We start from the raw sequence: 14,807 nt of genomic DNA on the forward strand, positions 1-14,807 counted from the left end.
GAATAAAAACCCAATATAAAATATTATACTTATTTTTTACAGATATTTGTGGATAGAGAGCTTGAACTGAGTGGAAGTTATATAGAGGCAACTTTAAGTTTAATACAAGGAAAAACTTCTGTGAAAAATAATTTCTGTCCATGTATAAATAATGAACAAACAAATCCACGAATGCTTCTCCCATGATTCTCAGAAATGACTGCATGTGATCTGAGTTCATCATCATTTGGTCAGCCCAATGAAAGAGTTAAATAAAATCTTTCCTTGGGCTAGGGCCTACTTACCATCCTAGCATTACTTACAAGCACCTCTTGTTCTTCCCGCCTCACCACAGCCTTTTGGTGCCTCCCCTCCGCATGAAGAGGAGATGAGGGAGAAATGTGCCAGATCAAAATGTTCCTTATTAGACAATGTCTGGGAGCTTGGAGCATCATGCCCCGGCCCACATGGCAGCCCTGTGGGACCATAGGATTATACTTGAACACCAGGTTGCATATCAAGCTGCATGTTCGCTGCACTCAGACATATTGCTGTCTTTGCTCAACTTTCCAGTCTGTCTCCAGGGACCTGTAGAGAAGTGAGTGTACTGGTTGGTAACTACCTTATTAAAGAACCGATCTCCTCCTATTCCCCAGAGGGAACCCAAAGGGGCCCTTCTGCTTTGGTTCCTGTAGTCCTAGGATTCTTATTTCTGTTAGGATTGTAATTATACTGATCGAAACATTTATTAAGGCCAACGGTCACTGCAATTCCAAAGAGGGAATTAATCACCAAATGAACCAGAAAGGAAAGCTGGATAGTGAGATCCCTGGGGGAACTGTGGACATCAGTCAGTCAGGACATACTTCCCGAAGCTCCACAGCTTATGGAGTTGTGTTAAAAGAAAAGGATGCAAAAATAAGAAGAGGATTGATTAAAGAAAGGGAGGGTGTTTAGCCTAGAGAAGACTTAGGGTGGACATGATAGCAGCCTGTAAGTATTTCAAGGGCTGTCAAGTAAAAGAGGGATTAGACTCATTCTTCTTGGCCCTAGCGGGTAGAATTAGAAGCAATGGATGGGAGTTGTAAAGAGGCAGATTTAGGTTTGATGTTAAAGGGAAAAACTTTCTAACAATTAGAGCAGTTCCAAAGTGGAAGGAGCTGGCATAATAATGATGGCAACAATACTATGATGATATAGCTCTTATTTATATGGTCCTTAAGGTTTACAAAGCACTTTATAGGTGCATCTCATTTAATGCTCACAACAATCTTGGATAGTAGGCGCTATTATTGAATCCTTTTACAGATGAGGCAACCGAACCTGAGAAAACTTTGTCACCCAGCTTTTCAGCGTCTGAAAGGATTTTAAAATCAGGCCTTCAGTTCCGATGGTCTTGTGATTAAGAAAACCATCTGCACCCAGAGAGAGGATAGTGGGAACTCAATGTGGACCACAACATAGTATTTTCACTATTTTGTTGTTGTTTGCTTGCATTTTGCTTTCTTTATCAATTTTTTTTTCCTTTTTGATCAGATTTTTCTTGTGCATCATGTTATTTGTAGAAATGTGTATAGAAGAATTATACATGTTTAACATATATTAGATCACTTGCCAACAGGGGGAGCAGGGGGGAAGAGAGGGGAATATTAAAACACAGAGTTTTGTAGGAGTGAATATTGAAAATCATCCATGTATATATTTTGAAAATGAAAAGCTTTAATTAAAAAAATTAAAATCAGCTCTTCCTAACCCCTAATGCAACAATTATCTCCAAAATTGGAGACTGGGTGACCACTTCTCAGGGATACTACAGAGGGGATCCCTATTCACATGAAGGTTGACCAAGATGATTTCTGATGTCCTTTCTTAACTTTGAAATTAAATGAGGAGAGCTGGTGGCTGCCCTCCCAAAGTCCCAAACATCTCTTAGTGAGATAGATTCATGCCTATAGTCTCATGCCTGTATATTCTATGTATGGGGGCCCATATCAGTGGCTTTATCTGAGATATCACTCCAGGTAGGAACTGGATCTGGGTAACTGTCTTTGTTTCATTGCTTGGTGAGCGCTCACAATAACCAGACCCTTATTAAAGATTTTGATGATGATTATGGTAATGAGGCTGTTAGAAAATAGATTCTCTTCGGTGGAGGAGTTTCCATCTGCTAGGGGACCAGGACCCAGAAGGACATACATAGCAGCCTAAGCTGACCATTCTTGTTATTAGGATTATACTTTAGCCTCTCAGAAGACCTTAGTGTTGTAGCAGTTTTGAATATGGGGTTGGTTTTCTAAGGTGGGAGGAGGAAGGGTGAGCAGTAAAGCACCAGACTGCTTCCCACTTGCAGAGATAGCACTGCATAGCAGACAGAGCATTGCATTTGGAACCAAAGCACCAAAGCAAATCCTGTGTAAGTCACTTTCCTCTATAAAAGCAGGAGTTTCGGGTTGCTGATCTCTAGGAAGCCTAAGTCTGTTCTCTCCTGCTTCCCAACAGCCGCAATCCTGGACGACCCGATGGAGTGCAATCGAGGTGAGAGACTGTCCATCACCCTGGCCAAGAACCGAATCAACCGGGCTCCTGAGAGAGTAGGGAAGGCCAAGGTGGAAGTGGACATCTTCGAGCTGCTGAGGGATAGCGAGTACGAGACTGCAGAAACCAGTACGTACAGTGTGCCGGGGTTTCCCCTCCCCTTTGGTAGGGTGACATTGGGATGGTCTGTTTTATATCTCTTCTAGGTACCCTGTATATAAATTGGTGGGACGGGCTAGATCCAGAGATACTCTCATCAGAGAGCAATGGGAATTCAGAGCTCCCTGGAGCTATAAAAGTATGTTGCTTGTATTGTAGCAAATTGGGACCCAGAGAAGGCTGCATGCCATTCATTAATTCATCCTTATCCCCATACCTGACTAACATTTTGTACATAGGTATCTATAAAGCCCCAGGAAGAAATACCAAAGACATAGACACAAGGCCCTTGCTTTCAAGGTACTAACTCACTGAATATTTGATTTTTCTTTTCTTAGGGACAGGGTATGTTTTAGGGAAGGGAGGCTTATAAAATGACACTGTTCCATGGCCTTTTGCAATACTATTGGGGGCAACTTGACAAGATAACCTTCCTGTTTGCTGGACAGTCCATCACTGGAAATAAATAGCTTCTGATTTGGAACAAAAGAAGGCATTGTTATAAACTGATGTACAAGACCAGTCTTCACCAACCCAGTCAGATGAGGGTCCCTCCTACGTGCCTAGTCTTACAAGGAAGGAGATTGCACCTCCTCCCTCAGCCACCCATTCTAGCCTTTAGCAAGCCTTTTGTGGACAAAAAAATGTTTCCTTATTTAACTTGTTTAGCACCACGTGATACGTGTTTTGAGCAAATGGTCCTTCAGGTTCTCATTCATCCATAGCATTGTCCGGGGGTTCTCCACCTCTTGTTCTCTGTATCTTTATACTATTAAAAATTATCGAGGATCTGTCCAAATAGTTATTATTTATGTGGGTTATAATTATAGATGTTTAGCATATTTGAAATAAAAACACATTTTGAATTAGTAGACTCCCTGAAAAGCTTTCCCAGACTCCCAGGATTCTCTGAATTATACTTTGAGAACCACTAGCATAGCCCACAAAATAATGGGTATACAATCATATCTTTAAAGCTATAAAAGGCCTTAACTACCCCAGAACCTGCTAGCTGCTTGGTCTCTGGTAAAACCTATTAAAATGTAATTGGGAAATGTTTAACAAAATAAGTGAAAATACAATATAGATAATGTTCATTAGTCATTTTCTAAGTCAATATGCAGCTTGCATATTGTTTCTGTTTGAGTTTAATGCCTTTAGCTTAATCTAAATCCTTCATTTAAAAATGGGGAAACTGATAACCAAAGAGGTCACACAGGTAGTAAGTGTCAGAGCTGGGACTTAAAGCTCAGGCCTCTGACTAGATCCAGAACTCTCTCCACTTCATTGCATGGCTTTCCTTGGCATCAAATAATCAATTAGCAATCATTTATTATTATTACTTATTGGAATGTTTTATTTTTAGAAATTTTGCTAATTTTTTATAAGTAACACAATTATTATTATTTACCAGGGACTGTATACCCCTAGGTTACTCCCCCCAAAACAAATCAACATAAATGAGCATATTCCAAATGAGATCAGAAAGATTAGTCTGGTTTGGAGGATTGTTTTGATATTGGGTGGATGGGTTATTAAAGATTTAAGATAAAAATCAAGTTTTCTCCCCACTTGTCTGAAATCATCTTCTCACTCCCTCTTCCCATCACTTCTTAGCTCCTCTGTGCTGGGCTGAGCAAACAAATTCACCCATCGTGGTTGGTGGTCATTAGCAGATGTAAATTTCCTTTCCCTAGAGCAGTGTGGGCTGCACATATGGTGGATCCAGCTCCTGCACTTTGTAAAGTCAATACATCTAAAATATTAAGCCAGATGAATTGAGAGAATAAAAGGAACTAATATCTTTATCCCACATTGTAAAGCTCGTGGGCATCTTTTTAAAGCCCCCTTTTCAGGTCGGCAAAATGCTCCCAAGTAAGGAAGATGCTTCTGGCCCCTTGATTAAGCTCTTACATTTCAATGAGGACTTGCTACATCATTAGTGCTTGTCGGGAAGAAAGACGCCAACATCTTTTTATCCTAATGGCCTTTCATTCCAAGCCGGAATTGGGTCTCCTGGGTTTAAAGCAGCCATGTAGGTAGTTTTTAAAATGCACCAGCCCATATTTTTCAGTGGGCCCTTCCCTCTCCCTCACCATTCTCATGTCCCATAACCCTCCTCTTCCACAAAGAGGCACGTGCTAGCGTAGAGTCCAGTAGTGGAGAGCAGGGGACTGGCTCACTGGACCAGATCTGCATTCTTCTAATAGTCTAGATTTGTTGAAACAGTACTTGAGATGGTGAGTGAAGAAGAGGATGAGCGAGGAGAAAGGAGAACAGCTCCCTGGCTTCTCTTTTGTTGGCTTACATTTCCACACCCCCATACACTTACACTCCGTTCCAGAGAGCCCTCTCTTGCCCTCCTTTTCTGCCTTCTCTTCTCTCCTTTGTTTGCCTCCTTTTGTTCCCCTCTCTTCAAAGGGATCTGAGAGGTCCTCGAGTCCAACCTCCTGGTTTTGCCGACAAATATTTAGAGGAAGAAAGAGGTTAGGTGATTTTCTCAATTGCACACAGCTAGTTAGTGTCTAAGGCAGAATTCCAACCCGCATCTTCCTCATTCCAACTTCAATGCTCTATTTTCTGTGCCACCAAAAGAGGACTAGATTCCTAGTTCTGACTCAGCCTCAGTCAGCTTTGTGATCCTATGAAAGTCACCTTTCTCTGGCTTAGTTTCTTCAGCTGTAAAATGGACAGGAGAATCGCACTTAAACTCCCTGGATTGATGTGAGGATCAAATGTGGTAATATGCAAAGTGTTTTGCAAACTTTAAAGTACTATATATACAATTATTGTTATATTGTTGGGCTTTCTCTCCCTTTCCTTTCTCTTTGTTTTTGTTCTTTTTCCAGAGGTTTTCTTAAATACTTCCTATATATTAAGCCCTGTGTTAAGTGGGGAACACAAAGAAAGGCAAAAGTAGCCCTTCAAAGATCTTACATTCTACTGGGTGAGACTACATGTAAATAATTAGGTACATACAAGATAGGCACAGAATATATGAAAGGTAACCTTGGAGGAGAAAAATTCTAGAAGATATTGAGACTGGAAAAGACCTGCAGAAGGTGGCATTTGAGCTGAATCTTGAAAGAAGCAAGGAATTCTTAAGGGGTGGAAGTGAGGAGGGAATGCTTTCCAAGCATGGGAGACAGCCACTTCAGGGCACAAAGACAGAGTCTATTCCAAGGGCAGTTGACATAGATTAAAGGGACTAAGCTCCAGTCTAGGTCTGGCATTAGTTATGTGAGTGTGGGCATGTCTCATAAACTAAGATTTAGTTTCCTTTTCTATAAAATGGGAATAGTAATATTTGCCACTATTAACCACATAGGACTGAAATGAGGGTAGTGGTTTTAAATCTTAACATTTTAAACCTTAAATATTATTTGCCACCACCACCTACCCCAGGAAATCTAGATAAGCTGTATCTTTGAAAACTTAATCATATACTGAAAGCTGAAATTTACTTAGTACTTTAAGATTTGCAAAATTACTTTCCTTATGTATTATCTTGTTTGATCTTCACAACTGCCTTGTAAGGTAAATACTAGAGATCTTGTTATGCATGCTTTTCATGATGAAGCTCAAAAAATTAATCTGAGGATCACATGACAATGGCAGATGTGAGATTTGACCCTTGGCATCTCTTGTCTCCTAGTCCAGCTCCCACTCCATTACACAGTACTGTCATTTCACAAGGGTCATCAAAAAGGACACTCTGGTCATGCCTTTTGTCAGGTGAAAAAAGCATGCTTTCATTATCCATTAGGCAAAAACATAATTTTCATAGAGTGGATTTGTTCACTCATTGAAACCTGTTGCTTTCCTCTCATCTCTCCTGCCTTTCCACTCACTACCACTTTCCTATTACTACTTCAGACTCCCTGTATTTGATTTTTGAAATGCTAGATCTTAGATCACTAATAATAATGATGGACAAGACCCATTAGCTCTCTTGGCCCTCCCACACTTATCTTATCTCCATCTCGGCCCTTCTTTCTCAATAAACTAAAAGAAATTGCTCTTCCCTTTTCCCATAACTCTTAGTCTCTTTCCTGACTCCAACTTGAGTACTACAATCTTCATAGGAGTTTCCCCCTCCTAAATTCCCAGACACCCTGAAGTTTTACCTTGTTGCAGTTTCTGCCAGAGACAGTGGGAGATGTTATTTCCCCCCAGAGCTCAATCAGAGATGCTTGTCTTTGTCTCTATGAGGTCAGGGACAGCAGCAGCAGCCCACATCAGTTTTCTTTGATGATATTTTAATGACCCACCACAATCAGAACCCTGTAGTTTGTGCACACACTGAGGAAGATATGCATAGCACTAGCTAACTGGGCTCCTTGGATCTGCGTGAAATCAAGACAAATTCGTCTTAAGGCCTTCCCCACTCTGGAAGAGCTGTCAAATCTTGAGCTATCAGAGAGACAAAGGGGTGTATCGTACCCAGATTCTTAAACTGTGGGTTGCAATCCCACATGGGGTCCCATAACTGAATATGAGGGTATTGAAATTATTTATTATTAGTAAATGTCTGATTTGTATGCCTATTTTATATGTCTGTATACCCGGGTTCATGTACAAATTCCTTGGGAAAAAGAGGATAGGGAGTGGGAAAAAGTTTAAGAAGCCTTAATTTAGTAGACAAATGTGGGACCTGGAATCATAGAATTGGAAGGAGCCTGAGGTCATCTTGCCCCATCTCTTTATGTTGTGGATGAGAAAAATGAAAGAAAGGTCTAGAGAAATTAAATTAGACTGAAGTCACCCCTGTGGAAGGTCTGGGTTCGATTTCTGCCTTCTTTGCTGTATGATGTTAGGCAAGTCCCTAAAATAAGACCTCAAAGGTCCCTGCCATGACTAAATCTACATGCTATGGAGGCAATGTGACATAATGAAAAGCACCTTGGACTTGAAGCCAAAAGACCTGGCTTTTTAATATATGCTTCCCAATTTACTCCTTGTGTAACTTCTGGCAGTCTATAAAGTGCTGGGCTTCAAGTCAGGGAGATCTAGATTCAGATCTGGTCTCAGATATTTATTAGCTCTGTGCAATTCATTTCTTCTCTGTTTGCCTCAATTTCCTTACCTATGAAATAGAGATAATATAATCTGAGTTCAGATCTGATCTCAGATATTTACTATCTCTGTGCAACTCATGTTATCTCTGTTTGCCTCAGTTTCCTCATCTATAAAGTGATCTGGAGGAAAAATGGCAAACCATTCCAATATTTTTTGCCAAGGAAACACCAAATAAGATCATGGAGAACTGGATGTGACTGAAAACGCTTGAGATCTATGATCTAGGAATCTAAGATCAGTATTAAGTTTTCCCTTTATGAAATACCCCAAGATGAAAGAAGCCTAAGCAGGAGCTTGGTTTTCACTCTCAAATATTGGGCTGAAGTGGAGAAAAATATTAAAATAACTACACATCATAAATCATTCCTTCAATAAAGCTTTAATAAATAATAGCAATAACAACAATAAACAAACAGTTACAAGTGAGATAATATTTACAAAGCATTTATCACAGTGCCTAGTACCTAGTGGCTCTATATAAATGCTTATTTCTTTTTCCCTTCCCTTCATATATAGAGGGAAGGAAAGAGGGAATATATAAGATACTGTGTTAAGTACTTTTTACAATTCTTGTAATTTGATCTTTGCAACAACCCCTCCAGGTAGATTCTATTATTATACCCATTTTTTGAATCAAAGAAACTGAAACCAATGGAGGTTAAGTTGTTTGCTGAGGGCCACATATCTAGGAAGTATCTGAGGGTGGACTTTTTAACTCAGGTATTCCTATTTCAGTACGCCCAGCTACCATTTAGATTTACAAATTGCTTTATCTACATGATTCAATTTGGTCCTCCTGACATCCAGTTAGCACAAGTATTACTATTTCCACTTTTCAGATGAGGAAAATGAGATTCCAAAACTTGCTCCAAAGTATCTGAGGGGCAGCTAGGTGGTATAGTGGATAGAGTGCTAGGCCCGGAGTCAGAAAGATCCTACATTCAAATCTGGCCTCAGACATTTCTTAACTAGATGATCTTAACTTAACCCAGTTACCTCAGTTTCCTCATCTGAATATGATCTGGAGGGGGAAAATTGGCAAACTACTCTAGTATTGTTGCCAAGAAAATATCAAATAGACTCATAGAGAATCAGACATGATTGAAAAATGATTGAGCAATAATATAAATAATGGCCATATCTTACTAGTTAAGTGGAACAGTCAGGATTCAAATCCAGGACTTCTACTTTCAAGTTCAGTGTTCCTACTAATAGGGTTCAGCACTGTTCTAGGCTCCATGTGAAAGTCCAAGGAAGCATCCAACTTGAGTTTATAATATCAGTGAGAAGAAAAGTTATAATGCATGCATGAAAATTAAAGTATAATATTAAGTTTGCTGTGGATGCTATAGGAGTTAGGAGAAAAATAGTGTGGGGAAGGATGTGGCTTAGTAGGGAACTAGATATGAGCAAGGAATATTAAGGGAAGACTTCATGATCGAACTTGATTTGGATTATAAAGACAGAGAGCATTTAGAAAAAACAAAAAGGGAATGACATTCTAGATGGGTGTTATAATATGAGCCAAAGTCCAGAGTGGGGAATAGATTGACTTGCTTAAATTGGAAGCTGGAACAGAGGCATAGTATCAGATCACACAGGAGATGTAGGTTGGCACCCAATTGTAAACAGAGAATTTTGAATGCTTGGTTAAGGAATTTGGGATTTATCCTGAATTGGGAGGTGTGGAAAGCTTATAATTCTCAGGATGCTAATGAAGGAGGAACAGAGAAAAAATAAAAATCCAGATGACACCTAAAGTCATCTGACTTTAGCATTAAGAAACACCCAAATGCACAGAAATTAACTTAAAACAGCACTGAGACTTTGGGGATGACCTCTGTATACACTCTAGTTAATATTTTCAAACTTAATTCCTTCCCACTCTATGAAACAACTTTCAGAATCTTAGAGCAGGATTTCCCAATTCAAACCATAATATACACTGATAAAAGCTCTGAGTTTTTCTCCTTCAAATTACCCTCCCTTTAAATCTTTAGTCCTGAGACTTCTCAGGGGAGTGGAAGCCAGGAGAGAAAAGGGAGTGGGAGGAACAAGATGAAGAGGAAAAAGAAATTAAGGAGGCAGTTTTTAAAGATTTTATGTTTTAAGAAGTAAAGACGCTTGGTAATAAGAAGTTTGCCTAATGTGGGGAGAAGAGCGGGAGTCTAGAAACTTTAGAAAACCCGGACTTTGGGCATCATGGTAAAGCAACTATAGCATCATCAGGATTAATTCATTAAGTGTCTTAACAGACAATTGAGAATTTTTGTTTGTTTGTTCTTAATATTGTAGCTTTTATGTTTTACCAACAAAAACAATTTTAACATTTGTTTTTAAAACTTTAAAATCTGAATTCTCTCCCTTCCTCCCTCCACCATCTCCCCTTCACTGAAAAGGCAGCAATTTAAGATAAGCTATTCGTGACACATTTCTATATAGTCATATTGTATTTTAAAAAAAGCAACTAAAAAGAAAAATTCAAGAATAATAAATAAAGTAAAAAAGTATGCTTCAATATGTATTCAGACATCATCAATTCTTTCTCTGGAGATGGATAACACCATAATTCCTTCAGAGTTGTCTTGGATCATTGTATTGCTGAAAATAGCTAAGTCATTCACATCTGATTATATCACTCTTACTTTGTACACAGTACTTGTCACTTTGCATCAGCTTCTGTAAGTCTTTCCAGGTTTTTCTGAGATCATCCTGTTCATCATTTCTTATGGCACAAAATATTCCATCACAATCACATACTACAATTTATTCAGCCATTTCCCAATTGATGGGTGTCCCCTCAATGTCCAATTCTTTGTCTCTTTTAAAAAGAGCTGCTATAAATATTTTTGTACATGTAGGTTTAACATTATTAAGTCCTTTTTGATTTCTCTTTACTATCTACTTTTTAATGCTAGTTTCAAGTCTTATATTTGAAAATCAAATTTTCTATTCAGCTCTGGTCTTTTCATCAAGAATTCTTAAAAGTCCTTTATTTCACTGACTTTCCAGTTTTCCCCTGAATGAAGGTCTCTACTCCACTGTGACGGCAAGCTCTGGTGTGCTAGTATCTTCCTCGCCATGGGACTGCCACGCAGAAAAATGATCTGGATCCAACTATGGGCAAAGCAACAGAGTCCTGCCTCCAGGGCCAGAGAAGAAACCCTTATAATCGCCTTCTGACCAGTTATTTTCTGTCTGTGGGCTAAGGGTTCCAGAAGTAGCTACTGCCACTGCAGATTCAGTGGCTTCCCAGGCCTGTTCCTGATTTACTGGGCCTGGTCTGCAGATTCAGTCTGCACTGCATTGTGCTCCATTCTTCACCCAGGTGCAACAGACCTTTCTGCTAACCTGAGTTGTCTTTGGTTGGGAAATTATTTCATCCTGTCCTTTTGTGAGTTCTGTCACTCCAGGAATTGTTTTATGACTTTATTTAAAGATGTTGAGAAGTGTTTGGGGAAGAGCTCAGGTGAGTCACTGCCTTTTCTCCACCCTCTTTGACAATTGAGAATTAACTCTGGCTTAGGAACCTCAAGGCATTGGGGATCCTACCGTGGAAAAGTGATTGGCTTCCAAATTCAGAGCAGTAACGGAGAGTGTTGGAGTGTTCAGGACATAGAATGCACCTACATCTCTGGTGGGGCCTGTCTTCTCATCAGCCACACACTTCTTATGAACCTTTGGCCCTTCTTTCAAAGCAATCTTTTAATAAATTCTCACAATATCATTGAAAGGAAGATTGGACAGGGATTGTTTACTCCAATCATTGGATGAGGAAATTGGAACCCCATACAAGCTGAGTGACTTTTACAAAGGTCACGTAGCCAGGCAGGAGTTTAATTATTTCCTTTCAACCTCTAGTTCTTTCTACTAAAATCTTTTTTTGGTCAGAGATTAGTTCTCGTAATGGGGCCTGTTGTTAATCCACACATATCTACAGGTCTTCCCTTCTCCTCTAGGTCTTCATATGGCCACAGAATGTGAGAGCTAGAAGAAACCAAAAGATCAGCTAGTTTGCCTTTATCTTTAATACAAAAGGAAGCTGAATGAGGCTCAGATTTAAGTACCTTGACAAGGCCACACTTGGTGGAGGATCCAGGATTAGACCTCAGATTTCCTGATTCTTAGTTTTATGATTTTTTTTCTTTTTGCATACATACACACAGATAAATATAGCATAGATAGAAATATTTTCCTTTTTATAAAAATGTCTTTCACAATTCTGCCCAGTAATAATGGGAAAAAAGGGTTAAGTAAAACCAAGTGACAAAATGCTGATGTGTGACAGTATACACTCATAGCCCCAGGACTCTACTGAGAACAAGGAGGTGGAGCCCGTCCTGCACAAGTTTCAGTCTCTGGTTTGTCTGAGGAAGGCTCCTGCTAAGGCTCAGGGAAGGAATAAATCAAGAGGGGCTTATACTTTACAGTCTGATCCTCTCCTTTTTCCTCCCTTCTCCCACTGTCCCAAAGTTGCTACCATTCACATTACATCCCAAACCCATCGAAGCTACAATAGATGCTACAAGGAATAAGGATCCTGGATGAATTAAAACTCCTCTCCAAACATCCTGTCTCCTCATACCTTACTTGGCACCTATTATTAAATAAGTGCTTAATAAATGTTTTCACAATCTTTCATTCCTTTAGATGCCCTAGTAATTCCCCACTCCACACTATTCCCTTCTGATAACTGGGGGAATTTTGTTATCATGATGATGTCATTCACTGTTCAGTTTTCTTCTCAGCTACATCATAGACCAACCTTTCCCTGTTTCTACCCTCACGATCCACATTTTCCTCTGCCTCTCTTACAGAAAAAACAGACTCTGCACTTCCAAAGAGATAGGTGAGGTTCTTAGGCCCAGCAATCAGTCACCAAAAGGTTTAAGTAATTAGAAGATTAAGCCATTAGAAAATTGTGGATAATCTTGATAAATGCAGCTTCTCTCTATGCCAAAGAAATCTTCAAGACTAGGAAATTAATATAAGATCCTCAGAAACCCCTTAAAAACTTCAGATTATATTCTTTTTTTAAATATGTTTTTACTGACATATAGTTTTACATTACCTAGAATTCCCCTATCTCTTCCTTAGTCCCTCCCTTATAAGAAGTTTTTAAAAAGAAAAAAAAAATCAGCAAAACCAATCACCACATCAAAACAGCAAACAATAACCCTAAAACAAAACCAGTGACTTTATATTCAATGTTCCATACCAGTGGAGCCTCCACTTTTGCAGAGGTAGATAGGAAATTTCTCCTCATCTCTCTCTTTTTTTTTTTTTTTTTTTTTTGGCAAAGCTTGTTTTTTTTTTTTATAATTTCACAACATTCATCTTTGATTGCTTTGTGCTTGCTGTTCTTTCAACTTATATTCATAGTCTTTGTATATGTTGTTTCCTTAGCTTGCTTATTTTCACTCTATCAGTTCATAAAGGTCTTTCTATGACTCTCTGCATATGTAATGTTTATTGTTCTTACAGCAGAGTAACATCACACTTGTGCGCCATAATTTGTTTAGTTTTTATGCAATCAATAGGCATCTACTTTGATTTCAGTTCTTAGTTGTCACAAAAGAGACTATTATGAATATTTTGGAATATGCAGAGCCTTCCTTTTTGTCAATGACTTCTTTGGGATACCAATGGGTGACATACCTTCTAACCAAATGAGATCACTAGCTATTCTTTAGCATTATCTCCCTCCATGCATTCACAAAGGTCTTCCCTAGTACCTAGGGATTTCTGAGAGATCCCTGTCTTCTGAGGGCACCTAAGCTAGTTTGTGACTATATGGTTCAATAATTAAGAGTTTGGAGCAGAAAAGTAGGTTGCAGTCCTGGGCTTGTGCAGAAGGTTTAACTGATTCTGGAGAACGTACCATCAAATTTTCAGTGTGAGCATTTATACCTCAGAAATCATCAAATGGTTACAAATCGGGGCTTGACTTTCTATCTTGTTGATTGCCTAGACCACTAGTGTCAAACCCAAGGGCCGGTCATATATTGATTTAAAAATCTAATACTATTTGTGTTTTAGTGTATTTTTATTTTGTTAAATATTTTCCAATTAAATTTTAATCTAGCTCCTGCTACACTTGGGAATGTTGCTGAAAGCCCATGAGGCCCTTGTCTGACATCTCTGGCCTAGACTTAAGAAATTGATAGAGAAAATAATTAAAAATGAAGATTAACCTTAAAAGATGTATCATGTAATTTTTTTTTTTACAAATACACTCTTGCTCTGCGTCTTACTTTCCTAAACTAGAAAGTGTCTTTATCTGATAGGTAGATATAGATAATGTAGTAAAAATGATAGAATTACCTAGAGTAAAACTTGTAAATTAGGGTGCTGAATAATCATATGTCATTCATCTTAGTTCTGAACAGGGTTGCCCTTGGCTCTAGCTTGCTTGTTCATTTATAGATGGACAGACACACAAACAAAAAAGAAATGAAGAGAAAAAGTAAAAGATAAGGGACACATTCCTTTCCTTTTTTCTATGTTTGTCTTTTTTCTCTGATCTTTTTTCATTTCTCTGTTTTCCTTTTATTCTCCCACTTTTAAGTTCTCCCTGAGTTTCTTCTCCCCTTAGTCTCAGACTAAATAGTGCTCTCTCTCTCTCTCTCTCTCTCTCTCTCTCTCTCTCTCTCTCTCTCTCTCTCTCTCTCTCTCTCTCCTCTCTTCTCTTTCTCCTCTCTCTCTCTCTCTCTCTCTCTCTCTCCTCTCTTCTCTTTCTCCTCTCTCTCTCTCTCTCTCTCTCCTCTCTCCTCTCTCTCTCTCTCTCTCTCTCTCTCTCTCTCTCTCTCTCTCTCTCCTCTCTTCTCTTTCTCCTCTCTCTCTCTCTCTCTGTCTATGTCTCTCTCTCTCTCTCTCTCTCTCTCTCTCTCTCCTCTCTTCTCTTTCTCCTCTCTCTCTCTCTCTCTCTCTCTCTCTCTCTCTCTCTCTCTCTCTCTCTCTCTCTCTCTCCTCTCTTCTCTTTCTCCTCTCTCTCTCTCTCTCTCTCTCTCCTCTCTTCTCTTTCTCCTCTCTCTCTCTCTCTCTCTCCTCTCTCC

The 14,807-nt window shown here is 39.2% G+C and overlaps 1 protein-coding gene across 5 annotated transcripts in view; it reads left to right on the forward strand.

Annotated features, from left to right (window-relative positions):
* The window catches only part of GRIK4 (glutamate ionotropic receptor kainate type subunit 4), a 680,228-nt gene that overhangs the window by 402,548 nt on the left and 262,873 nt on the right, over window positions 1-14,807 (forward strand). For all 5 annotated transcript variants that reach the window (XR_012488209.1, XM_074302596.1, XM_074302599.1 and 2 more), the window contains one exon: window positions 2,479-2,643. Coding sequence is in view for 4 of the 5 variants with exons in the window: in XM_074302596.1 (XP_074158697.1) it covers window positions 2,479-2,643 (165 nt within the window). In the remaining variant the exon portion in view is untranslated. The remainder of the gene's footprint in view (window positions 1-2,478; window positions 2,644-14,807) is intronic.

Source organism: Sminthopsis crassicaudata, chromosome 3 (assembly GCF_048593235.1).
Source record: "Sminthopsis crassicaudata isolate SCR6 chromosome 3, ASM4859323v1, whole genome shotgun sequence".
In the NCBI taxonomy this organism is placed as follows: Eukaryota; Metazoa; Chordata; class Mammalia; order Dasyuromorphia; family Dasyuridae; genus Sminthopsis; species Sminthopsis crassicaudata.